Genomic DNA, 26,995 nt, shown 5'->3' on the forward strand with positions numbered 1-26,995 from the left:
TAATACCACTCAAACCTGTGCAGAGGCTGAAGTGGGTTTATTTTTCTCCAGTCTGTTTTTATGCCATTCTAAGTACATGCAGAGAATAAGGTCAGTTTTCAGTCAAGGAACAAACAAGGCAATAAACAAGGTCCCGTGGTATTCAGGGACTTACAAGATGATCAAGATCTTGAGCCTACTTTCTTGTCCTAGCCCAAAGTCAAATTCTTGCCTGAGCCTACTTCTGTGTTCTAGTCTAATGTCAAATTTCTGCCAAATTCCTAGAAGCTGCCCTAAGAGCTCTCCATATGCATGGATATTTACAGTTAGCCTCCCTGGGACTGAGGGTAATTTTAATTCTCCTCATACATCTCTGATCCTCCGTGTCCCTTTGTAACTGGTCTTTGCTACTTTGTCGGTTCTCTTTTTCCTCCCATTATTATCCTTACCCCCCTTTCTACCCCCTAACACTAGACAGGAAAGGAACAAGAGTAGAGGGGAGAGAGTGATTAGGAAGATCCCCGAATCTGATTTCTTTTCTCTTGCTTCTCCTTTGGCCTCAGCTACTAACAAACTACAACCAACCTCCTCCCTATACAACCAACAACTGGCCCACCCCAGCCCCCAGCCTATCGGGCTCTAACATTTATATACCCTCTGAAAAGTTCCCAGAGTTCCAAATATAACACAATTACCAAAACTCTGCTGCAGACAGAACCGCGATTCTGCTAGAGCACAAGGCAAATAAATCATGGTCAGTTGCTTCAGGCAGTCGGAAGCAGCCCTACGTCCCTATACCCGGAATCAAAATAAAAGCACCTTCTTATAATATTTGGTTTTTTTTTTTTTCAAGAAACCAAAATTCTAGAATTTTCACTACATCCCTTCCTCTGCTGGGGAAAACTGGAGAGGACATTTAGTGTAGCCTACCATATCCTTCAAGTCCACCAGGTCTCCACACTTACCACCTAAACGTTGTAAGACCATACAACCCTGCCTAAACCATACAACCCTGCTCACTCTACAGATCTGGACGCAAACGCCTGTCCTCTCATAGAAACGAGTAAAATTTTAATTCCAATGCCTAATGGCTTTCTGTTTCTACGGTTTAGTCCTTTCTTCCTCTCCCTTTAAGGACACCGCTGAAACTACAGCACGATTGCATTCTTTTCTCCTTCCCCTAAGGAAACTCGGTTAAATGACTTTGTCTTCTCTTGCCTTCGACCCACAGCCAGTCCCCATCCGGGTCCCTCCCCTCTACACTAGTCGAGCTGTGTATTCTGTGTGTCCCCTCCTTCCGCCCTCCTTCCGCCCTCCTTACTCTGCTACAAGGCGAGCATCCCCCAGCCGATCTAACACCAGCACTTCTTCCGGTTTGTCCAAGTTCATTTGCTCCTGTTAGTGGGTTCGACTCCCTCCTAGTCTCGGTCTCTGTCCACGGAGATGCTTAGCATCTTAGTAGCCTCCTTCAAAGGCTTCATCCTAGTTCTTTAGCAGCCAGTAGCAGACGCTTACGGACTTCGGCTTAGCCTGCCAACAGGAAGGACGCCAACAGATTGCCGCCGCTCGACGTCCGCGGGGGCGCCTGGGAGTTGTAGTCCGGACCAGCGAGCCGACTCAGGGGCTAGACCGACAGGCAAGAGCCATTGTGTTTATCGCAAGCACTCGTAACGCTGCGTGAAAGCCCGTCGGGGACAACTCCTATCTTCTGTTTCATTTGCAGCCTCCGGAGTCCAGTGTCGGCTTCGTTAGTGGCTCCACTTCTATGGACCCCGGAGAAGGTGTGTAGTCGTGGGTCCGGATCCTGAGGAGGCATCCCGTTCTAGATGGGGAACACGGTTTAAGAAAACCGACCGCATTCTGGATTGGAGGACATCAACCATCCCCTCTCGGTTAGAGGGGAACCTGTTTTGTAAGCTTATGGGAGTCGGGGAGAGGACTCACTGGGCACTTGGCAATTTTGGGGCGGACTGGTTATGTCCTGCAGAGGTCGGAATATGGGCAGAAGTGGGGGAGCCACTGGGCACATTCCTTAGTGCCTCTTCCACCTTCAGGACGATCAGCATTCTGCCTCCTACCGCTAGAGAACACTGAGGACAGTATGGCTTCCACGCTTCCAACAACCTGGCCCCATGTGAGTAAAGGCTTCTTTTCAGCTTTTGTGACGGCTCAGGGGCCGGCTAGTGGTGAGATGTTTGCTCTCAAATACCCTAGAGTTACGGGAGGAGTTGAAGGACTGCCCAAGAGGGGGGTTAGAATAGAAGAAACAAACAAACCGATTTCTGAACTGGAACTGGCAAGCCAGATTGAGGCAAGCCAGATTGAAGCTTTTCAATTCAAAAACAAAAAATGTTTCTATTACATTTATTTTGTGTGTGGGTATGCACATGTGTGCTATTGCCTGCTTGTGGGCACCTTTCCGGATTGCTACCCTTCTTTCAACATGAGTCCTGGAGATCAATCAAACTCAGGCTTGGTAGCCTTTACCCACTGAGCCATCTCACCAGTCCTTTTCAACTTTTTTTTTTTTTTTTTTTAAAGCTGGGGATCTGGCCAGGCTTTGGTGGCACAAGCCTTTAATCCCAGCACTTGGGAGGCAGAGGCAGGCCCGATTTCTGAGTTTGAGGCCAGCCTGGTCTACAGAGTGAGTTCCAGGACAGCCAGGGCTATACAGAGAAACCCTATCTCGACAGAACAACAACAACAACAACAAAAGCTGGGGATCTGGTTGAGAGAAACTGACAGGTGTTAGAAGATAAGAGGCTCATGTTTAGTTTTCAGCAGCTACTTTAAAGAAGTGATAATTCAAAAACAAGAAAAGAGGTATAGATGGGAGCCAACAGTCCTATCCCCTGGTTAGTGAGAAATGAACAGGTTTTCATAGACCACAGTCTCACTTGTCCCCTGATTAGTGTCAGACCGATTTGCTCAAGGATTCAGACAAAGGAACATGAGATAAGTAAAATGTAGCTGGGTCATCTTGCTCAGCCTTTCTATTTTTCTGACACCATGGAAGAGGAAAACCTGCGGCTGAACTGCATCTTATGGCTTTTAGGAATCTGTGAAGTTTGAAGATGTATCACTGAGATTTACCGAGGAAGAGTGGGCACTGCTAGATCGCCAACAGAAGTGCCTGTACAGGGAAATCATGATGGAGAACCTCAATAACATGATTTCAGTAGGTAAGCCAGGCTCCACTTTAATAAACACTTGTTTGGGTGGGTGCAGCACGCTTTTAATTCCAGGACTTCAGAGGTGGAGGAGGATTAGAAGTTCAATGCCAGGCTTGACTCTACCTGCCCCCACCCAACTCTGACATTTTCTTTTTTTTTTAAATTTTTTATTAGATATTTTCTTCATTTACCCCTGTACCCTCCCCTCACCCTGCTCCCCTACCCACTCACTCCCACTTCTTGGCCATGGGATTCTCCTGTACTGAGGCATAAAAAGTTTGCAAGACAAAGGGGCCTCTCTTCCCAATGATGGCCAACTAGCCCATCTTCTGCTACATATGCAGCTAGTGACACGAGCTCTGGGGGTACTGGTTAGTTCATATTGTTGTTCCACCTATAGGGTTGCAGAACCCTTCAGCTCCTTGGGTACTTTGTCTAGCTCCTCCATTGGGGACCCTGTGTTCCATCCTACAGATGACTTTGAGCATCCACTTCTGTATTTGCCAGGCACTGGGATAGCCTCACAAGAGACAGCTGTATCAGGGTTCTTTCAGCAATATCTTGCTGGCATATGCAATAGTGTCTGTGTTTGTTGGCTGATTATGGGATGAACCACCGGGTGGAGCAGTCTCTGGATGGTCCATCCTTTCATCTTAGCTCCAAACTTTGTCTCTGTAACTCCTTCCATGGGTATTTTCATCCCCATTCTAGGGAGGAATGAAGTATCCACACATTGGTCATCCCTCTTCTTGATTTTCTTGTGTTTGGCAAATTGTATCTTGGGGATTCTAAGTTTCTGGGCTAATATCCACTTATCAGTGAGTGCATATCAAGACACTTGTTTTGTGATTGGATTACCTCACTCGGGATGATATCCTCCAGATCCATCCATTTGCCTAAGAAGTTCATAAATTCATTGTTTTTAATAGCTGAATAGTACTCCATTGTGTAAAAGTACCACATTTTTTTATATCCATTCCTTTGTTGAGGGACATCTGGGTTCTTTCCAGCTTCTGGCTATTATAAATAAGGCTGCTATGAACATAGTGGAGCATGTGTTCTTATTACCAGTTGGAACATCTACTGGGTATATGCCCATGAGAGGTATTGCTGGATCTTCCTGTAGTACTATGTCCAGTTTAATGAGGAACCGCCAGACTGATTTCCAGAGTGGTTGTACAAGCTTGCAATCCCACCTGCAATGGAGGAGTGTTCCTCTTTCTCCACATCCTCGCCAGCATCTGCTGTCACCTGAATTTTTGGTCCTATCCATTCTGACTGGTGTGAGGAGGAATCTCAGGGTTGTTTTGATTTGCATTTCCCTGATGATTAAGGATGTTGAACATTTTTTCAAGTGCCTCTGAGCCCTTCGGTATTCCTCAATTGAGAATTCTTTGTTTAACTCTGTACCCCATTTTTTAATGGGGTTATTTGAATTTCTGGAGTTCAGCTTCTTGAGCTCTTTGTATATATTGGGTATTAGTCCCCTATCAGATTTAGGATGGGTAAAAATTCTTTCCCAATCTCTTGGTGGCCTTTTTGTCTTATTGATAGTATTTTTTGCCCTACAGAAGCTTTGCAATTTTATGAGGTTCCATTAGTCGATTCTTGATCTTACAGCACAAGCCATTGCTGTTCTGTTCAGGAATTTTTCCTCTGTGCCCATATCTTCAAGGTTTTTCCCCACTTTCTTCTCTATAAATTTCAGTGTCTCCAGTTTTATGTGGAGGTCTTTGATCCACTTAGACTTGAGCTTTGTACAAGGAGATAAGAATGGGTCAATTAGCATTCTTCTACATGATAACTGCCAGTTGTGCCAGCACCATTTGTTGAAAATGCTGTCTTTTTTCCACTGGATGGTTTTAACTCCCTTGTAATCAAGTGACCTTGTAATCAAGTGGGATCATTTCTGGGTCTTCAATTCTATTCCATTGGTCTACTTGTCTGTCACTATACCAGCACCAGGCAGTTTTTATCACAATTGTTCTGTAGTGCAGCTTGAGGTCAGGCATGGTGATTCCACCAGAGGTTCTTTTATTGTTGAGAATAGTTTTTGCTATTCTTGATTTTTTGTTATTCCAGATGAATTTGCAAATTGCCCTTTCTAACTCAGTGAAGAATTGAGTTGGAATTTTGATGGGGATTGCATTGAATCTGTAGATTGCTTTCAGCAAGATGGCCATTTTTATGATATCAATCCTGCTAATCCATGAGCATGGGAGATCTTTCCATCTTCTGAGATCTTCAATTTCTTTTTTCAAAGACTTGAAGTTCTTATCATACAGATCTTTCACTTCCTTAGTTAGAGTCACACCAAGGTATTTTATATTGTTTGTGACTATTGTGAAGGGTGTTGTTTCCCTAATTTCTTTCTCATCCTGTTTATCCTTTGTGTAGAGAAAGGCAATTGATTTGTTTGAGTTAATTTTATATCCAGCTACTGCACTGAAGCTGTTTATCAGGTTTAGAAGTTCTCTGGTGGAATTTTTAGGGTCACTATCATATCATCTGCAAATAGTAATATTTTGACTTCTTCCTTTACAATTTGTATCCCCTTGATCTCCTATTGTTGTCGAATTGCTCTGGCTAGGACTTCAAGTACTATATTGAATAGGTAGGGAGAAAGTGGGCAGCCTTGTCTAGTCCCCAATTTTAGTGGTATTTCTTCGAGTTTCTCTCCATTTAGTTTGATGTTGTTGGCTACTGGTTTGTTGTTGATTGCTTTTATTATGCTTAGGTATGGGCCTTGAATTCCTGATCTTTCCATGACTTTTATTATGAATGGGTGTTAGATTTTGTCAAATGCTTTCTCAGCATCTAATAAGATGATCATGTGATTTTTGTCTTTGAGTTAGTTTATATAGTGGATTACATTGATTGATTTCCATATATTAAACCATCCCTGCATCCCTGGGATGAAGCCTACTTGGTCATGATGATGATTGTTTTGATGTGTTCTTGGATTTGGTTTGCAAGAATTTTATTGAATATTTTTGCATCAATATTCATAAGGGAAATTGGTCTGAAGTTCTTTTTCTTTGTTGGATCTTTGTGTGATTTAGGTATCAGAGTAATTGTGGCTTCATAGAATGAACTGGGTAGAGTACCTTCTGTTTCTATTTTGTGGAATAGTTTGAGGAGAGTTGGAATTAGGTCTTCTTTGAAGGTCTGATAGAACTCTGCACTAAACCCATCTGGTATTGTTTTTTTGCTGTTTTTTGTTGTTGTTGTTGTTGTTGTTTGGTTGGGACACTGTTAATGACTGCTTCTACTTCTTTAGGGGAAATGGGACTGTTTAGATCATTAATCTGATTCTGACTTAACTTTGGTACCTGGTATCTGTCTAGGAAGTTGTCCATTTCATTGAGGTTTTCCATATTTGTTGAGTATAGCCTTTTGTAGTAGGATATGATGAAGTTTTGGATTTCCTCAGGATCTGTTGTTATGTCTCCCTTTTCATTTCTGATTTTGTTAATTAGGATACTGTCCCTGTGCCCTCTAATTAGTCTTGCTAAGGGTTTATCTATCTTGTTGATTTTCTCAAAGAACCAGCTCCTAGTTTGGTTGATTCTTTGAATAGTTCTTTTTGTTTCCACTTGGTTGATTTCAGCCTTAAGTTTGATTATTTCCTGCAGTCTACTCCTCTTGGGTGAATTTGCTTCCTTTAGTTCTAGAGCTTCTAGGTGTGCTGTCAGACATGACATAGTGTATGCTCTCTCTAGTTTCTTTTTGGAGGCTATGAGTTTTCCTCTTAGAAATGCTTTCATTGTGTCCCATAAGTTTGGGTATGTTGTGGCTTCATTTTCATTAAACTCTAAAAGTCTTGAATTTCTTTCTTTATTTCTTCCTTGACCAAGGTATCATTCAGTAGAGTCCAACTCTGAATGTGTAGTATGTCCAAACTGTTTGTTTGGCTTAGGCTAGAGGAACTAGAGAAGAAGTGTTAAGGGAGTGTAGAGCTTGGTAGAGAGGAAAAAGGCAGCTTTTCAGTATGACTGCAGAAGTTTCATCCAAGCAATATATAAGGGTCCCTGAATACTGGGTAGAGCCAATAAGGGATGTTTGTAGCTGTAGTGACAGTTGCCTACAATTTTTATGGCACATCAAACATAAGAGATGTCAGTATCCAGCAGCTCAGGAGTATCATCAAAAATTGTGATTTCTTTGTGGCTCTTAGGAAGTCTTCTGTCCTCTCTAGTTGTTTCATCGCTGTGGCTCCAACCTTTGTGTCTACGTTTAAGCAGAAACAAAAGTTGATCGTCCTGACTAGTTCTTTCTCAACTGTCAAATTTGGCGGGGAAGCAAAACCTTTCCCAGAATGTCCCCCAGTTGACCAACCTCCATTCTTTACTTTATGGCATATTTGTTGTCAAGGAAACCCATGAAATCCAACAAAAGGAATGGACATGTAGTTGTCAATGCCCAAGACCTGAAGTCATCATGTCACAACATGGGGGAAGGAGGGAATAGAATGTTGCAGCGGGACAGCATTTTCTCTAAGCAGACCTCCAAGCCCTGTCTCTTTTCCATCCATCGAGCAGAGCATCACTTTTCCAAGGCAAATGTGATGCCTCAGTTAGAAGAAGTAGAAGACTGCTGGCCAATGCAGAGAGAAATTCCTCAAGATACTCTTCCAGGTAAGAGCCAGGCATATAGGAGTTTCCAAAAGGGATGAATCTTCTGGTTATTCTAAGACTAATGTCTTCTAAGCAGTATGAGAACCCAGGTAGCTTGTTGTAGTAAGTATAAGTTATTTTCCAGTCTGCAGTCATTTTTTCATGATGCTAGTGATTAAGCCCAGGGCCTTTCACATGACAAGCAAAGCAGACATGCTACTTGAACTAATATCCCCAGCGTCAGTCTTTATTTGGGGGGGCGGGGTATGGTATTTGGGGTTTGTGTATAGTGGTGGTGGGGTTTGTGTTGGGGGTTTTGTTTTGTTTTGAGATAAGGTATTAGGTAGTAAAGGCTGGCCTCCAACCTATTAATTAACTAAGGATATGAATTCCTGATCATCTCACTGTCTTAGAAGTTCTGGAATTACAAATGTGTGCCACCACACTAGCTCCTGTTTTTATTTCTCTTCTACGTTTTTTTTTTTTTGTTGTTGTTGTTGTTTTTAAGCATATAGGCATATTGTCTGAATACTTTTTGTGAACTCAAGCGTTTTTAACCATTTTTGTTTCTATTTATAAGCATCTTCTTGTGCTTTGTTGATTTTTTTTCCCTTTCTAGGTGCATGCCATAATGTGACACATTTTATTGTATATAAATGAACTTTAATACATTTCTATACTTCTTGTAGTTTAAAAAAATAATCTTAGCCAGGTAGTGGTAGCATACACCTTTAATCCCGCACTTGGGAAACAGCTATACGTTTAAGGCCAGCTAGTGTACAGAATAAGTTCCAGGACAGCCAGGACTACACAGAGAAACTATTTTAAACAAACAAAACAAAGAAATCTTAGATGTCTTTTTATCCTCCAGATAAAGACCAGTTTGCCTAGATTAGTTGAGAAAAGATGTTAGAATGTACATTAAATTTGATTGGACTTAACTGTTGCTATCACCTGTTGTGGTTAATCCTTGCATGGTTGTTCACATGAGCCTGCATGCTGCTAAATCCTCTCAACATTGACATCCTCTCAACATTAATTACTTTTCTGTTGCTGTGAAGATATACCATGACCAAGATATAAGAAAAAAGATTTAATTGAGGGTTTGTGTGTAGTTCAGTGGGTCAGTGGTAACCACCGTGGTGAGGAGCATGTCAGTAGGCAGGCAGGCATGGTGCTGAGGCAGTAGCTAAGAGCTTACTTCCTAATTCACAAGCCTGAAGCAGCTAAAGAGCTCAAGCTAACTGGGAATGGCATGGATTTTTGAAACCTCAAAACTCAACCCCAGTGACATAGCTCCTCCAATAGGGCAATACCTAATCTTTTCTAAACAATTCCACCAACTGGGAACCAGACATTCAAATATATTAACCTGGAGGGCCATTCTCATTCAAATCACCACACTCTACTTGCTGTCCCCATAAACCCATGGCAGTATGCATTCAGTCCAACTTCAAAAGTCCACATAGTCTTTCACAGTCTCAACATTTTAAAAGTTCATAGCCTTGGGGCTGGAGAGATTGCTCAGTGGTTAGAGCATTGGCTATGCTTGCAGAACCCTAGCAGTCACATGGCAGCTCAGGACCGTCTGTAGCTCAGGAGTTACATGATGCCCTGTTCTGTCTTCTGAGGGCACTGCACTCATAAGTTCAAAGTCTTCTGAGACTCAAAGCAATCTCTTTAATTGTAACCCCATTAAAATGCAAAAAGCAAGTTACATTCTTTTAACATACAATGACACAATATATATTTCCATTTCAGAAGAGGGAAAGTGAGAAAATACTGGACCTATTCAAAACTAAACAAGGCAAACTCCAAATTGTGGGGTTTACTTACAGTTTCAACGGGCTAGTCCATGACCATCATAGAGGGTAGCATGGCACTGCAGCAGTAACTGAGAGTTTACGTCTGATTCACAAGCAGAAGGCAGAGTGAGAGAGCTAACTGGAGCTGGCATGAGCTTTGCAAACACCCCCTAGTGGACACACCTTGTCCAACAAGGCCACAACTTGTAACCCCACCAAATAATTCAGCCAACTGGGACCAAGTATTCAAACATATGAGACTATGGGTGTTGTTAATTTTTTCTTTGCTTTGAACAATTACATAGTTCCATCATCCTATCTAAAATATGATTCTGAAAGTAGGGAGTGGGTATCTGCCTGGTATGTAGGAAAATGTGTAAGTTTTGATGAGCATGATGCTATTAGATTCTGTTTTGTTTTGCATCAACGTTCATCTGAATGAGTAAATATTCATCTAGTGCTTTCTAATGAATGAAAAGTCATTCCTTTATGATGAATAGGAAAATACCTATTTCCACTGCAGAATCTTCCAAGGTGGTTAAAGTGGTAACATAGTAGATATTAGAAATGCCTTGCTGTAAGGTTGTATTTTTATGTTAATATTCATAAAAGATGTAATAGTTTTCACTGTAATTGCTATCTTCAATGTTTTTCATTTATATTTTGTCTATAAAGCACACCATGTGCCACTGGATGCTTCTCTTTGTGTTTTTATGCATCAGAACACATTCTTACCCTGTTCACCTGTCAGATCAACACCTGCTGCCATCTTTGGTGATGATGTTTAGTTTTACATCAACATTCATCTGAATGAAGTAAATATTCATCTAGTGCTTTCTAATGAATGAAAAATCATTCCTATATGATGGAAATAGGAAAAATTTGAGGCTAGGAGTAGGAAAACAAAATACAAGAATGTGCAGGTTAAGTTAGCAGAAGGCACCTGGCCACATCAGCTATGGGGGAAGTTTGACTTTTATTGTTGAGGAATGGTATGACATGGCTTTTCACGGCTCACTCTGGTTGGTTTGTGAAGTAAGAGCTGTGGCAGGATACCGATGGAGAAAGGAAGTGGGCACCAGTAGTCTTCAGAATTGAAATGATGGTGCTTGCCATGAGAGAGTTGTAGTAGGTTTGGGGAGAATTAAAGAGTGTTTTACTCAAAGGTTGACTCAGTCGATCTAAGTAAGTAATTAGCTAAACTGGACCAAAAAGCTGCTGAGAATTCCTATGGGTGAAGGAAGCCTTGAAGGGATTTCCTGTGACTGTTGTTCATAGTCTGTATGCTTAGTACAAGCACTCTTTGTGGTGCTGCAGACTGACCCCAGAGCCTTGTATGTGCTATGCAAGCACTCTGCCACTGGGCTACATACATCCCCAGCCGTGTATTGCAAGGGAAACTTAGGCAGAGTTTTTGGAAATAACTTATTTTAAAGGTGTTAAAGGCATAAACTATTTTAAGGAGTGGAACTGTGTTTTTCTCTTTCTCTCCATAATGACATAATGTTAGGTAAAACTTTACACTAATCGTGAAAAGAACTACCTAATAGTATTTATCTTGAAAGTTGGATTTAAACTGTACCAAGTCTCTACTTATCCTGTCAATAGATCATAGATGAAAAGGGACCAAAGACACATCCAAGGAGGTTTGCTGAGCCAATTGCTTGTTTGAACTTTAAGAGGTTCAGGTAGCAAATAAAAAGAGGAGATTTTGGAATGTCATATATTACTATTAAATGAAAAAAAAAAAACACACATCTTTACTAGTGTCCCAACAGTAGTGTGCAATGACTCTTATTAATGCACAAAAGTGAGATTGAATCCAAAGTTCAAATTCTTTCTCACAACTAAGCTTAAAAGCTTCTCCAGCTAGAATGACAGCATAGAATGTGGTTGGTGAGGTACTATGAGAAAATGGTTAAATTCTAAGACAAATGTCATTTATGCTCAAGAAAGCTTTGAGTTGAATAAGATCCTGTGAAGGCAATATGGGAAAATAAATTAGGTTGTGCTCATGTATTCTATTCTAAAAAGTACAGCCACATGTATATCCCTAAAGTAGGATACTTGAACGTTAACTAGACTTAATCATTAGAAGCAATGCATAAAAGACACTACTGGCCAGGCATGGTGGCACATACCTTAAATCAAAGCACTTGAGAGGCAGAGGCAGGCTAATCTCTTAGGAATTAGAGAATACCAAGGTAGCATAGTGAGACCCTATCAAGAAATAAAAGAGAAAGAGATAACTAGTAGATGAATACGTCATAATCACAAGAGAACCTGCAAAAATGCTTATATTTTTCCTTTGTGTATATGAGGTTTTGCCTGTATGTTTTTCTGTACACTATGTGCATGCAGTTCCCACAGAGAGACACTCTTTGTATAGCCTGAGGATATCCACATGCTTGTGCAAGCATGTAGAGAAAGAAAGAACTACTCATACAAATTGTTAGAATACATACTTGTGGGAAATGAAGGACTTTCACTACAGATTCTGAGGGCCTTATCAATTTGTTGAGTGTGTAGACTCTTGAGTGATCATGTATTTTGGATAGAGCCTAGTCCAGTACTGACGGTTTTTGTTTAAGAACACATTTTTCTCTAGTCTTTTATGAATTTTCTCTCTGAGATCTTTAGGGGGGGGTGGGGGGTGATATTAAAAAAAGTGTACAGTAAATATGTTTAGTGTGAGAAAGCCCAATTTTAGCTCAGCTTGGACCACCTTAACTGTTAGATGACTAAAACAGGATATTACTCTCTAAAAACATGAATGGTACTCTTTTGTGAAATTTTCAGTATCTGAGAACTCCTCTAAGGGACAAAATCTCAAAAGTATGATTGGAGCAGGAACAACCTCTGACCTAAGTACGTTAGTTTTACCTTGAGACGACTTGCACTAGAGCCCCAACCCCACCCCACAAAAATACAAATTTCTTACACTAAAAAATAGCATCTGGGAACTCTAAAGCCATGAGAATATGAATGATACGGGAGCACTTTCATATGTAGCTCTCTTATTTGCTATCCCAGTTGTACTAGGGATAGTCTTAAGAATGTAATTGCTATTAGGAAGCCACTGAGTGTTAAAGAAACCCCTGCCAGGCATCCCTGTGAGTACAACAGTGTGGAAGGCTTCAGTAGGTGTCCTCATTGGATTCTGTATCAGAGGACTCATATGGGCAAGAACTCTTTGGGTGTATTCTCTGGGGAAATCATCAGCTCTAACTCCTACATTGTTTGAGAATAAGAAAATACATAATTAGAAAGGATTACAGTTAATAAGAAAAGTGAAATGTCAGGGGCCTTAAAAAAAAAACAAATTATTCTATAAATTCCAATTAGCAATATGACTGAATTACGTGGCCCTTAGTAAGAAGGTATCACAGAGTGAATGAATACCTGAAGAAACGCCAAGAAACAAGAGTGTATCTTCAAAGGTAATTTCAGTATGAGTCCAAACTTAGAAAGAGTAAGGGAAATCTTGAGGCAGATAGTGTTACAGAGACACCTGAAGGCTCAGATTTATAGATTTGTTTGAGAGTCCAGAATCTATAAAGTGGCTATGTATTTTGACTAGACCAGTGGTTCTCAACCTTCCTAATGCTGTGACCCTTTAATACAGTTCCTCGTTTTATGGTGACCCCCAACCATAAAATTATTTTTGTTGCTACCTCATAACTGTAATTTTGTTATTGACCCCTGGAAAGGGTCATTCAACCCCCAAAGGGGTCATGGCTCACAGGTTGAGAGCTGCTGTGCTAGAGTCTAATCCAGTAGTATATTTTCATGGTGTGTTGATTTTTGTTCAAGAATATATTTCCTCTTTCACGTGTTTGTTCTTTGGGACCTTTGTATAACATCTGTCTGTCTATCTGTCTCAAATTTGTATGTCATGATTCTCTTAAATAGATATCATTCTCTAGCATCCACACTTTAAGAGCTTTGAAGCAAACATTGTAGGTGATGAAAGGGAGACATCCATCTGAAGAAGTTAAAAAAAAATTTAAAGCAAAAAACAAATAGCCTTGGTGTTATAGGCCAATAATCCCAGCTACTTGGAAAGCTAAGGCAGGTTTAAGGCCAGTCTGGGCAATTACTTGTCTTCAAATAAAAAGCAAAAAGGGACTGCAGATGTACCTCAGTTGGCAAAGTGTTTGCCCAGCATGCGTAGGGCCTTGACTTGAATGCCCAGCACCACATAAACCAGGTGTGGTCATGAACTTCTGTGCTCATGAGGTAAGAAGAACATCAAAAGTTTAACGCCCCCCTCTGCTACATAGAGCTCAGGGCCACTGTGGGTTGGCTGCCCTATCTCAAAAGAGTGTGGGTCCTAATTGATACACCTGTGATTATGCAATCCCTTAGGGCTAGGATCTAGGCAAAGAAAGAAAAAATCAAAAAGAAAAGGGACAAAAATTCTGCATGAATTTTATTTTATTTTTTTAGACAAAATGCAAACAACCAATGATGTGTAAAATAAAAGACAAGTTTAAAAAATCTATATAAAAGAAGGATGGAAACAGAGGAAATCCATACATGAACTCTGCAATGCATATAACTTGATGATAATATTTTTTAATATAAGAATGAGCCCGTTCTTTATGTGCTTAATAAAACAGTATTTGTGTTTCTTAAAACATGTAAGTGAAACTATATCTCACATATCTAAGGCTGGCCTTGTCCTTCCTTACCATGTAGCCAGACTTGACCTTGACCCTCTGATCCTCTTGCCTCTGTCTCCCATGTGCTGGGGTTACAAGCAGGCAGCACAGTGACCGGTTTTAATGAATTTCTGGGGATATGCTATGTAATTCTCTACAAACTGTGCTACATACTCAGCCTGGTTTTATGTATGTTTTTTAGATGAGTCTGTCTTTGTGGCTCTAATTGGCCTATAATTCAATATGTAGATCTGGCTAGACTTTTAAGAGTGATTCCCTCTTGGCCCCAGTTTCCCAAGAACAGTGATTATAGGAATGTGCCACATTGCCTAGCTTTTGCTCTGATTTTGACTTTTAGAATGCTCTGGGCATTCTCTGGACCCTGAAATGAATTCCTTTCCTGCTGAGAGTCCCCTGATGAAGATTAAGGTTGTTGAGGTCCTTACATTGAACAAGGATATGGCTGGTCCCCGGAATGCCCTGATTCAATCCCTCTATCCAGAAAGTGGGGAAGACTTGAACCCAGGTAACCTCAAGCCAGCTCAACAGCCAAGCAAGCATTTGACTGACACTGAAGCTTCGCGACAGAAGTTCCGACATTTCCAGTATGAAGAGTCAGCTGGTCCCCAGAAGTCTGTGTCCCAGCTTCGTAAGCTGTGTCACCAGTGGCTGCAGCCCAGTACACGTTCAAAGAAGCAGATCCTAGAGTTGCTGGTGCTCGAGCAGTTCCTGAATGCATTGCCTGAGAAGCTTCGGGTATGGGTAGAGTCGCAGCACCCAGAAGACTGCAAAGCAGTGGTGGCTTTGTTGGAGAATATGACCTCAGTGTCTAAGGACGATGGTGAGTGTCCTGGAAGGGTGAGGTGACAAACCTCTCTATGAGGGCTTTGTGAGGGAATGAGGAGTTCTGGGATGACTGAGCATCTTCCCATACCAGACCACAAACGTCTCCATGTTACCAGGTTAGAATTAAGGAAAACCGGAAGTGTTTGGTATCCAGCCCTGTTCACCCAAACAAAAACCTTCCAAGGGCTTCAGTGGAAGCTTTCTCTATCCTGTTGGGATTCCTGACACACACCTATCCTTCCAGTTCTTTGAAGGGGCTAGAATGAAGTCCTAACTGAGGGAGGATCCGAGAGTTGACTGAGCTTGTAGGCCTACTGAAAAGATGTGATGTGACAAGTGAATACATGTGTGATAGTACAAAGGTGGTGAAGAGGTCGGGGCACAGGTGGAGTTTATGGAGGCTGCTTCTGTCACTGAAACCTGCTGTAATGAGAACAGTGAAGAAAAGAAGCAGGATGGATGTCTCAATGAAACATTGGCCAAGAATCTGCTGTAGACTGTAGAAGTTGAAAGGACAAAGAATGAGTTCTCCCCTATATCCAAAAAGAACATAGCCCTGTTAACATCCTCATTTTAAGCCAGTGAGGCTGATGCCAGAGTTCTGATCCCTGAAACCTTAATATATTTTACCAGATCTGGTGATGTAGGCCTATAATCTAAGATACTTATAAGGCCAAGTCAAGTCACCAGTTCAAGGCCTGCCTGAGCTACAAATGAGCTCAACATCAGTGTGAACAATTTATCATGATCCTGTCTCAAAATAGAAATGGACTGGGGCTATCACCCAGGAGTGGCACAGCATTCTGGCTTTAATACCCAGGATTTGGGGAGTGAGGCAGTTTATAAACTGACAGTTAACTGAAGTTCAACTCATTCCAGAAGCTACATTTTAAAAAAAAAATTGGGGCATGGTCATGCATGCCTAGTCACACTATTATAGTAGTTAGAGACAGGAAGGTCACTTGCCTTTCCTGACCTCCAGCCTGGCTACAAGTTCAGTGAGAGACACTGTCTCAAATGGACATAGTAAAGAATAATGGATTAGGACACCAGAGCTCATCTAGCCTCTGCATGCACTCAAACACACATGCACATACACTGTACTTACAAACACCAAAAAAGCTATTTAAAAAAAAACAGCTCCAGGAAGAAAGAAACCTTCTGGAAGAGTTCCAGGATGTTCTAACTCTAGGCACACCTCTACCTAGGATTTCAGTAAGAGCCTCAACTTATCCCCTCATCCATCTCATTTGGCTGCCTTCAGCAGGCTTCATTGCCATTAAGGCTTCCAAACACAGACTTTCTCTTTCTTAAATGTTCCAGCAAAAGCTTCATTTGCTCTTTTTGTTTGGTTGGTTTTTTTGGTTTTGTTATTTTCGTTTTTCGAGACAGGGTTTCTCTGTGTAGCCCTGGCTGCCCTGGAACTCATTCTGTAGACCAGGCTGGCCTCCAACTCAGAAATTTGCCTGCCTCTGCCATTTGCTCTTAAAGTGTATGATCTCCCATGTCTACGAGAGTCCATGAAGGTGAAGGGATAGTATGGTGGTGCAGGCTGGGTGATGTCATTTGTCCCCATCCTAGCTCGAGTAGAATCAGCATGGTAAAGACCCATAGACTATGTGGAAACACATGAGAAAAGCTAGACCTGAAAGAATCCTTGCAAGGTTGTTAGTACTGGCCAGGAATGTTTAATATGACCAGAAGCACAAAATGGGTACACATTCTGTGACCAAGGGAAGATTCTTCTCCAAGGCAACAAAGGGGAAACCACAAAAGCATAAGGGCTTGGAGACTAGAATCACACTTTACCACTAAGGAAAAGGCCATTGCTGCAGAAGCCAGATCCTGAGACAGATGCTGGAATGGGGAGACAAAAAAAGGTTTCTATAGTAGAGACACTAGTCTCCAAGTGGTTCATGCAGAGTAACACACTGGGCCCATCCAGTTGTGGGAATTAGTTACTGTTGTGAAGAGGTCAACATAGACCATCAAGGGACATAGGTATGTGTAGGACATGTAGGTCTAGTGGTTCTGTCTGTCTAAGGGCTACCACCTCATTAACTCTTTATGTGGCATCTTCTTCAGCTTGGCTTGCCTGTTCTAGTGAAGCCACTGATGAACTAAAGGAGAAAAGGAAGGATGTAGCCACCTTACCAGTTACTGTACCACCTGAGGTAAGCAATTTTGTTCCATTGGTCACATCTTCCTTTAAGGGACCATCCCTAAGATGTTCTTTCTACACTGAGCCTTGCCAAAGCTTCTTGGAAGATAGGCCATTTTAACTTCCTGTGTTCTTGGACCTAAGTGTGTAAGGGATAACCCTGCTGATGTTGTGATGGGCATAGAGAAAGCAAACAGTAGGAGTTCAAGAATCAAGACTGGGTGACATAAGAACCAGAAGAATCACAGGCAGTTTGTAAGGACTGCATTGTACCCTAGTTAGAATGAGTGAGCCCTTGTCCTCTGGAAACACTTAATTGGGGAAATAGGAATGAAACAGCATAGGCTCGGATCAGTCTCAGAACTAGGTGATGGGCATGTAATAGGATTAGCCCTGTCAGCAAGGATAATGGTGTGTATATGGCATTAGTGTGTATTATGTATATGGTATTGGGATATTAGTGAGTATATAGCTGTTTTCCTTACAAGTGGTTTATATTGGCTCGGGTATGTGATTGGAATTGTTGACTCTCTTGTAATGGGCAATGTGGGCCACGCTTCAGGCAGAGCTGCTACCTGGGAATCGGAAGAAACTGATCCCAGACTCATTGCTCTGTATTCTCTTCCTTCTAAAGCAGGCTCTGCTGCATCTGGGCAAAATACCTCCCAGATCCAGTAAGGTGGTGAGAGGGAAGGGTGAGAGGGAAGAGTCTTTCTTTCAGAATCCTTAGCTGCTCATAAGAAACTGACATGGCATAGGTGAATATTACACATAGGTCAGACCTATCCATTAACATTGTAGGTTTTACACTACAGGACAAGGCTGTTTCCAGAGGAAGAAGGTCCTTTGAAGGATGTTGTCCTTCAATGCAGGCTTAATACAGATTCTAGTATGACCAGTGTAGCATGCTTATTGCACTTGTAGCTCTTTGTCAATCAGGAACTCTGCCTATCAGCTTGGGACCCAGACTTTAGTTTGGAGAAAAACCCTGTGGATCTCTTTTGGGGGCATAAAAGTCATTGTCTTTGAGTAAACTACCAAAGCAGGAAATCCCTATGTGTGGTAGAATGTCCCAGTGGCCTTTCTTCTACCCACATTGGCAAACATCAAACTTTTATAACATTACAGGCGCCGGTGACTTTCCAGGATGTGGCTGTAGACTTCAGTCAGGAGGAGTGGCAGCTACTAGGTCCAATGCAAAGGACCAAGTATCATGATGTGATGCTAGAGACCTTGGGCAACTTGGTGTCTGTGGGTAAGGCCATTCCTACAATTAGAAAGCCATGGGGTCCCCCAGATCGCTCAAGTTTTTCTCTACCCAGTGTCAGAACTGGCTGTGCTGTTGAGAGTCTCTTGCTCTGTCCAGGATCTTTATCTGACACTGTGACCCTGCATTGGTAGGGAGCCTTGAGCGCACAGAGGCAGCCTCAGGTTTGGTTTGTCTGAGGAAATGAGAAAGCTCCTGCTTTTGCTGCTTCACAGCTTGTCACTCCCTAGACTATATGACTTTTGAGAAGATGTAACCTTATTTCTTAATACTGTCACTCTGGCACTTATAACTGCAATATGTATATCTTTTGGTTTCTTTCAGGGTGGGAGCCTACGTTGGGAAACAGAGAGTTAACTCCAGACTCTCCCATACCTGTGGTAAAGCCAATTCATGACCCAAACCCAAAAGATCTCTCGAGGAATCGTACCCAGTCTACCCTCTTTGAAAGTATCTCACCAGATGAGGTCCAGGGAAGGCACACCATAGAATCAAATCCAGTGGGGCTTCTACAGGAAAAAGGCCACCCTCAGCAGAAGCTCTCTGAAAGCTCCAAGTCTCAGAACCAAACTTGTATTGACAAAAGCCAGTGCTCACTCAATGAAGTTCTTCCTAGAAATCATGTAAAAGTTAAGCAGAAGGGCACGGGAAAGGGGAAAGGCAGGACAAACACCATTTCCATGACAGGAGGTTTACGCATAAGAAATCAGCAGAAGGACTCCGTGGAGTGGCGAGACAGGAGTGGCAGCACTCCTGTGACACATGGCTCCTCTATAAAAAACCAACAATTGGGTTCTGAGCAGGGAAAAACTCAGACCAGCAGAGATCCCATTACACTTGCTGTGCCTGCAGAATTTTACCAGGAAGCCACTGGCTCTGAAGAGGGTAGGTTTAGGAACAGTAGCAATGCCATGGCAGCTGATGCACCTCCAAAGATTCACCAGAAAGGCCCTGAATGGCATAAAGCTGGGAAAAGTAACAATTCCATGTTACAAGGTTCATCTGCACAAAATCACCAGATGGGGTCTAGGGCAGGAAGAGCCAGGGACAACAGCATCTTAACACATGTAAAAATTCACCAGAAAGGCTATAAAGAAGGCAAAATCCAAGGAAACAATAATTACTTGAAACATGTAAAACCTCACCAGAAGGGTTCTAAAGAGGAAAGACTCAGGGAACTTAGCACTTGTCAAAAACATGTCCCCTATGTAAAACAACACCTAAAGACCTCAGGAAGAGGAAAAGGCAGGAAAATCAATGCTTCCATAAAATGTGGTCCCTATATAAAAACTTACTATAGAGGTTCTGATGTGGGAAGGCTCAGGAGAGCCAACAATTGTAGGAAAGCCATCAGCCGGCATGCTCAGCAGATATCCTTTATAAAAATTCACAAGGGGAGCCAAATTTGCCAATGCAGTGAATGTGGTAAAATGTTCCGGAATGCTAGGTATTTCTCTGTCCATAAGAAGATCCACACAGGAGAGCGGCCTTACATGTGTATGTCCTGTGGGAAAGCATTTGTTCAGAGCTCCTCCCTCACACAGCATCTTAGAATTCACAGTGGAGAGAGACCCTTTGAGTGTTCAGAGTGTGGGAGAACTTTCAGTGACCGCTCAGCTGCCTCTCAGCACCTGAGAACTCATACTGGAGCTAAGCCCTACCAATGTCAGCACTGTGGGAAAGCTTTCCGCCAGAGTTCCCACCTCACCAGGCATGTGAGAATTCATACTGGGGAGCGACCTTATGTGTGTACCAAGTGTGGGAAGGCATTCACACAGAGCTCAAACCTTATTGGGCATCAGAAAACACACAGAAAGAAGTTCAAGAAGCAGCCTAAATTGTAGACTTTGTGCCTTTCAGAGCACTATTGTTTCAGCATTGAGATGTACCATGCAGTCACTGAGTATGATAGGCTTTGGATAAGGAGAGCCCCACACCTTAAGGACAGCACGGGAAACCACCTAGCAGGCAGCCAGTGAAACCATCAGGGAGGTTGTTTTGTTTTTTTTTTTAAGATAGTTTCTTCATTTACATTTCAAATGCTATCCCCGAAGTCCCCTATACCCTCCCCCCACCCTGCTCATCTACCCACTCCCACTTCGTGACCCTGGCATTCCCCTGTACTGGGGCATATAAAGTTTGCAAGACAAAGGGGCCTCTATTCCCAATGATGGCCAACTAGCCCATCTTCTGCTACATATGCAGCTAGAGACACAAGCTCTGGGGGTACTGGTTAGTTCATATTGTTGTTCCACCTATAGAGTTGCAGAACCCTTCAGCTCCTTGGGTACTTTGTCTAGCTCCTCCATTGGGAGCCCTGTGTTCCATCCAATAGATGACTGTGAGTATCCACTTCTGTATTTGCCAAGCACTGGGATAGCCTCACAAGAGACAGCTATATCAGGGTTCTTTCAGCAATATCTTGCTGGCATATGCAATAGTGTCTGTGTTTGGTGGCTGATTATGGGATGAACCACCGGGTGGAGCAGTCTCTGGATGGTTCATCCTTTCATTTTAGCTCCAAACTTTGTCTCTTAACTCCTTCCATGGGTATTTTGTTCCATATTCTAGGGAGGAATGAAGTATCCACGCATTGGTCTTCCTTCTTCTTGATTTTCTTGTGTTTGGCAAATTGTATCTTGGGGATTCTAAGTTTCTGGGCTAATATCCACTTATCAGTGAGTGCATATCAAGTGACTTCTTTTGTGATTGGGTTACCTCACTCGGGATGATATCCTCCAGATCCATCCATTTGCCTAAGAAGTTCATAAATTCATTGTTTTTAATAGCTGAATAGTACTCCGTTGTGTAAAAGTACATTTTCTGTATCCATTCCTCAGTTGAGGGACATCTGGGTTCTTTCCAGCTTCTGGCTATTATAAATAGGGCTCCTATGAACATAGTGGAGCATGTGTCCTTATTACCACTTGGAACATCTACTGGGTATATGCCCATGAGAGGTATTGCTGGATCTTCCTGTAGTACTATGTCCAGTTTTCTGAGGAACCGCCATACTGATTTCCAGAGTGGTTATACAAGCTTGCAATCCCACCTGCAATGGAGGAGTGTTCCTCTTTCTCCACATCCTCACCAGCATCTGCTGTCACCTGAATTTTTGGTCCTATCCATTCTGACTGGTGTGAGGAGGAATCTCAGGGTTGTTTTGATTTGTATTTCCCTGTTGATTAAGGATGTTGAACATTTTTTCAAGTGTTTCTCAGCCCTTCGGTATTCCTCAGTTGAGAATTCTTTGTTTAACTCTGTACCCCATTTTTAATGGGGTTATTTGAATTTCTGGAGTTCAGCTTCTTGAGCTCTTTGTATATATTGGATAATAGTTCCCTATCAGATTTAGAATGGGTAAAAATTCTTTCCCAATCTGTTGGTGACCTTTTGGTCTTATTGATAGTATCTTTTGCCCTACAAAAGCTTTGCAATTTTATGAGGTGCCATTTGTCGATTCTTGATCTTAAAGCACAGGCCATTGCTGTTCTATTCAGGAATTTTTCCTCTGTGCCCATATCTTCGAGGCTTTTCCCCACTTTCTCCTCTATAAGTTTCACTATCTCTGGTTTTATGTGGAGGTCTTTGATTCACTTAGACTTGAGCTTTGTACAAGGAGATAAGAATGGGTCAATTAGCATTCTTCTACATGATAACTGCCAGTTGTGCCAGCACCATTTGTTGAAAATGCTGTCTTTTTTCCACTGGATGGTTTTAGCTCCCTTGTCAAAGATCAAGTGACCATAGGTATGTGGGTTAATTTCTGGGTCTTCAATTCTATTCCATTGATCTACCTTTCTGTCGATGTACCAGTACCATGCAGTTTTTATCACAATTGTTCTGTAGAACAGCTTGAGGTCAGGCATGGTGATTCCACCAGAGGTTCTTTTATTGTTGAGAATAGTTTTTGCTATCCTAGGTTTTTTGTTATTCCAGATGAATTTGCAAATTGCCCTTTCTAACTCGGTGAAGGATTGAGTTGGAATTTTAATGGGGATTGCACTGAATCTGTAGATTGCTTTCAGCAAGATGGCCATTTTTACAATGTTGATCCTGCCAATCCATGTACATGGGAGATCTTTCTATCTTCTGAGATCTTCAATTTCTTTCTTCAGAGACTTGAAGTTCTTATCATATAGATCTTTCACTTCCTTAGTTAGAGTCATGCCAAGGTATTTTATATTGTTTGTGACTATTGTGAAGGGTGTTGTTTCCCTAATTTCTTTCTCAGCCTGTTTATCCTTTATGTAGAGAAAAGCCACTGATTTGTTTGAGTTAATTTTATATCCAGCTACTGCACTGAAGCTGTTTATCAGGTTTAGGAATTCTCTGGTGGAATTTTTAGGGTCACTATTATATCATCTGCAAATAGTGATATTTTGACTTCTTCCTTTCCCCTTGATCTCTTTTTGTTGTCAAAATGCTCTGGATAGGACTTCAAGTACTATATTCAATAGGTAGGGAGAAAGTGGGAAGCCTTGTCTAATTCCTGAGTTTAGTGCGATTGCTTCGAGTTTCTCTCCATTTAGTTTGATGTTGGCCACTGGTTTGCTGTTGATTGCTTTTATTATGTTTAGGTATGGACCTTGAATTCCTGATCTTTCCATGCCTTTTATCATGAATGGGTGTTGGATTTTGTCAAATGCTTTCTCTGTATCTAACAAGATAATCATGTGATTTTCGTCTTTGAGTTTGTTTATATAGTGGATTACATTGATGGATTTCCGTATATTAAACCATCCCTGCATCCCTGGGATAAAGCTTACTTGGTCAGGATGGATGATCGTTTTGATGTGTTCTTGGATTCAGTTTTCAAGGATTTTATTGAGTATTTTTGCATCGATATTCATAAGGGAAATTGGTCTGAAGTTCTCTTTCTTTGTTGGATCTTTGTGTGATTTAGGTATCAGAGTAATTGTGGCTTCAAAGAATGAACTGGGTAGAGTACCTTCTGTTTCTATTTTGTGGAATAGTTTGAGGAGAGTTGGAATTAGGTCTTCTTTGAAGGTCTGATAGAACTCTGCACTAAACCCATCTGGTATTGTTTTTTTTGCTGGTTTTTTTTTTTTTGTTGTTGTTGTTGTTGTTGTTGTTTGGTTGGGACACTGTTAATGACTGCTTCTACTTCTTTAGGGGAAATGGACTGTTTAGATCATTAATCTGATTCTGACTTAACTTTGGTACCTGGTATCTGTCTAGGAAGTTGTCCATTTCATTGAGGTTTTCCATATTTGTTGAGTATAGCCTTTTGTAGTAGGATCTGATGAAGTTTTTGATTTCTTCAAGTTCTGTTTTTACGTCTCCTTTTTCATTTCTGATTTTGTTATTTAGGACTGCCCTTGTGCCCTCTAGTGAGTCTGGCTAAGGGTTTATCTATCTTGTTGATTTTCTCAAAGAACCACCTTCTGGTGGTTGATTCTTTGAATAGTTCTTTTTGTTTCCACTTGGTTGATTTCAGCCCTGAGTTTGATTATTTCCTGCAGTCTACTCCTCTTGGGTGAATTTGCTTCCTTTCATTCTAGAGCTTCTAGGTGTGCTGTCAGGCTGCTAGTGTATGCTCTTTGTAGTTTCTTTATGGAGGCACTCAGGGCTATGAGTTTTCCTCTAATACTGCTTTCATTGTGTCCCATAAGTTTGGCTATGTTTGGCTTCATTTTCTTTAAACACTAAAAAGCCTTTAATTTCTTTCTTTATTTCTTCCTTGACCAAGGTATCATTGAGTAGAGTGTTGTTCAGTTTCCACGTGAATGTTTGCTTTCTATTATTTATGCTATTATTGAAGATCAGCCTTAGTCCATGGTGATCTGATAGGATGCATGGGATAATTTCAGTATTTTTGTATCTGTTAAGGCCTGTTTTGTGACTGGGTATATGGTCAATTTAGGAGGAGGTACCATGAAGTGCTGAGAAGAAGGTATATCCTTTTGTTTTACAATAAAATTTTCTGTAGTTATCTGTTAAATCCATTTGTTTCATAACTTCTGTTAGTGTCCATGTATGTCCATGTTTAGTTTCTGTTTGCAGGATCTGTCCATTGGTGAGAGTGGGGTGTTGAAGTCTCCCACTATTATTGTGTGAGATGCAATGTGTGTTTTGAGCTTTACTAAAGTTTCTTTAATGAATGTGGCTGCCCTTGCATTTGGAACATAGATATTTAGAATTGAGAGTTCATCTTGGTAAATTTTTACCTTTGTCTTTTTTGATAACTTTGGGTTCGAAATCAATTTTATTCGATATTAGAATGCCTACTCCAGCTTGTTTCTTTGGACCATTTGCTTGAAAAATTGTTTCTGAGGTAGTGTCTGTCTTTGTCCCTGAGGTGGGTTTCCTGTAAGCAGCAAAATGTTGGGTCCTGTTCGTGTAGCCAGTCTATTAGCCTATGTCTTTTTATTGGGGAATTGAGTCCATTGATGTTGAGAGAAATTAAAGAAAAGTAATTGTTGCTTCCTGTCATTTTTGTTGTTAAAGTTGGGATTTTGTTCTTGTGGCTGTCTTCTTTTAGGTTTGTTGAAGGGTTACTTTCTTGCTTTTTCTAGGGTGTAGTTTCCATCTTTGTGTTGGTGTTTTCCCTTTATTATCCTTTAAAGGGCTGGATTTGTGGAAAGATATTGTGTGAATTTGGTTTTGTCATGTAATACTTTGGTTTCTCCATCTATGGTAATTGAGAGTTTTCCTGGGTATAGTAGCTTGGGCTGGCATTTGTGTTCTTAGTGTCTGTATAACATCTGTCCAGGATCTTCTGGCTTTCATAGACTCTGGTGAGAAGTCTGGAGTAATTCTAATAGGCCTGCCTTTATATGTTACTTGACCCTTTTCCCTTACTGCTTTTAATATTCTATCTTTATTTAGTGCATTTGTTGTTCTGATTATTATGTGTCGGGAGGAATTTCTTTTCTGGTCCAGTCTGTTTGGAGTTCTGTAGGCTTCTTGTATGTTCATGGGCATTTCTTTCTTTAGGTTTGGGAAGTTTTCTTCTATAATTTGTTGAAGATATTTGCTGGCCCTTTAAGTTGAAAATCTTCATTCTCATCTACTCCTATTATCGGTAGGTTTGGTCTTATTGTGTCCTGGATTTCCTGGATGGTTTGAGTTAGGATCTTTTTGCATTTTGCATTTTCTTTGATTGTTGTGTCCATGTTCTTTATGGAATCTTCTGCACCTGAGATTCTCTCTTCCATCTCTTGTATTCTGTTGCTGATGCTCGCATCTATGGTTCCTTATTTTTTTCCTAGGGTTTCTATCTCCAGAGTTGTCTCACTGTGTTTTTTTTTTTTGTTTGTTTGTTTCTTCTTCCCTTTTTAGATCTTGCATGGTTTTGTTCAATTCCATCACCTGTTTGGTTGTGTTTTCCTGTAATTCTTTAAGGGATTTTTGTGTTTCCTCCTTAAGGACTTCTACCTGTTTTAGCAGTGTTTTCCTGTAATTCTTTAAGACCTTCTACCTGTTTAGCAGTATTCTCCCATATTTCTTTAAGTGAGTTATTTATGCCCTTAAAATCATCTACCACCATCATGAGATATGATTTTAAATCTGAGTCTTACTTTCCGGGTGTATTGGGGTATCCAGGACTGTGGTGGGCGTACTGGGTTCTAATAATTCCCAGTGTTCTTGGTTTCTGTTAGTAAGATTCTTAAGTTTGCCATTCGCCTCTGGTAATCTCTGGTGTTAATGTTCTAGCTGTCTCTGGCTGGAGCTTGTTCCTCCTGTGATTCTGTTAGCCTCTGTCAGCACTCCTGGGAGTTCAACTCTCACCTGAGTCCCAGTGGTCAGAGCACTCTCTGCAGGCAAGCTCTCCTCTTACAGGGCAAGTGTCCAGAAGTCTGGAGCTCAGATCCACCTCCTGAGTCCTGGGGTCAGAGCCATCCCTGTAGGCCAACTCTCCTCTGGCAAGGAAGGTGCCCTGGGGTCTGGGTCTCAGCTCCACCTCCTGGCTGAGGATGAAGGCCCGAAGGGACCCTGTCCAAGAACTTCTGTTGCTTCTGTCACCCATGTACTCTCCCGTGATCACCTAGTCCTGGGTGTGCTAAGGGTCCTGCGGCGTGGAGAGTCATGGAGAGTCCTCTGCATCCCTTGAAGCCCTTGGCCAGGTTCACGTGGAAGATGGCGGGGCTGGCCCCAACCGGAATGGATCCCAGCCTCTAGTCCGGCGGAGTTCCTTTATCCCTCTTCCTGCTGGCACAAGACCTTCTGCGATTCTTTGGAGCTGATGTTGCGGTCCACTCACCCTTGATCCCGAGGTTCTGTGGCGTGGAGCGTACTCTGGAGCCCTTGGCGGCCTCCGCCTGGTTCAGGCAGAAGATCAGAGAGTTCTTAATTGCTTCATTTATCCTCAAAAGGAAATAAAAGATCTGAAAATGTGTCTAAGGTTAACAAGCTCAAGTTTCAAAAATTGCACTGATATTTTTATACAGGGTAAAGTGTGTAAGTGAACAAAACTAAAAGTATATAGATGAATGAATAAACTATTGTGTGGAACTTTTT

General features: G+C 41.6%; 1 protein-coding gene across 4 annotated transcripts; it reads left to right on the forward strand.

Moving 5' to 3' along the window:
- Zfp369 (zinc finger protein 369) lies at positions 1-26,995 on the forward strand. Of its 4 annotated transcripts, NM_178364.5 has the most exons (8): positions 1,627-1,760; positions 2,034-2,113; positions 3,035-3,161; positions 7,694-7,789; positions 14,596-15,078; positions 17,169-17,257; positions 18,373-18,499; positions 18,836-20,568. In NM_178364.5, the coding sequence occupies exons 1-8, from the start codon at positions 1,745-1,747 to the stop codon at positions 20,353-20,355; spliced, it is 2,538 nt and encodes an 845-aa protein (NP_848141.3). In that variant the 5' UTR covers positions 1,627-1,744; the 3' UTR covers positions 20,356-20,568. The 4 variants fall into 4 exon arrangements, with proteins under 4 accessions (XP_011242793.1, XP_006517179.1, XP_030103029.1 ...); XM_011244491.2 differs by lacking the exon at positions 2,034-2,113 and having other exon boundaries at positions 1-1,760; positions 18,836-26,995; XM_006517116.4 differs by lacking the exon at positions 18,373-18,499 and having other exon boundaries at positions 1-1,760; positions 18,836-19,292.

Source organism: Mus musculus, chromosome 13 (assembly GCF_000001635.26).
Source record: "Mus musculus strain C57BL/6J chromosome 13, GRCm38.p6 C57BL/6J".
Classification (NCBI taxonomy): domain Eukaryota; kingdom Metazoa; phylum Chordata; class Mammalia; order Rodentia; family Muridae; genus Mus; species Mus musculus.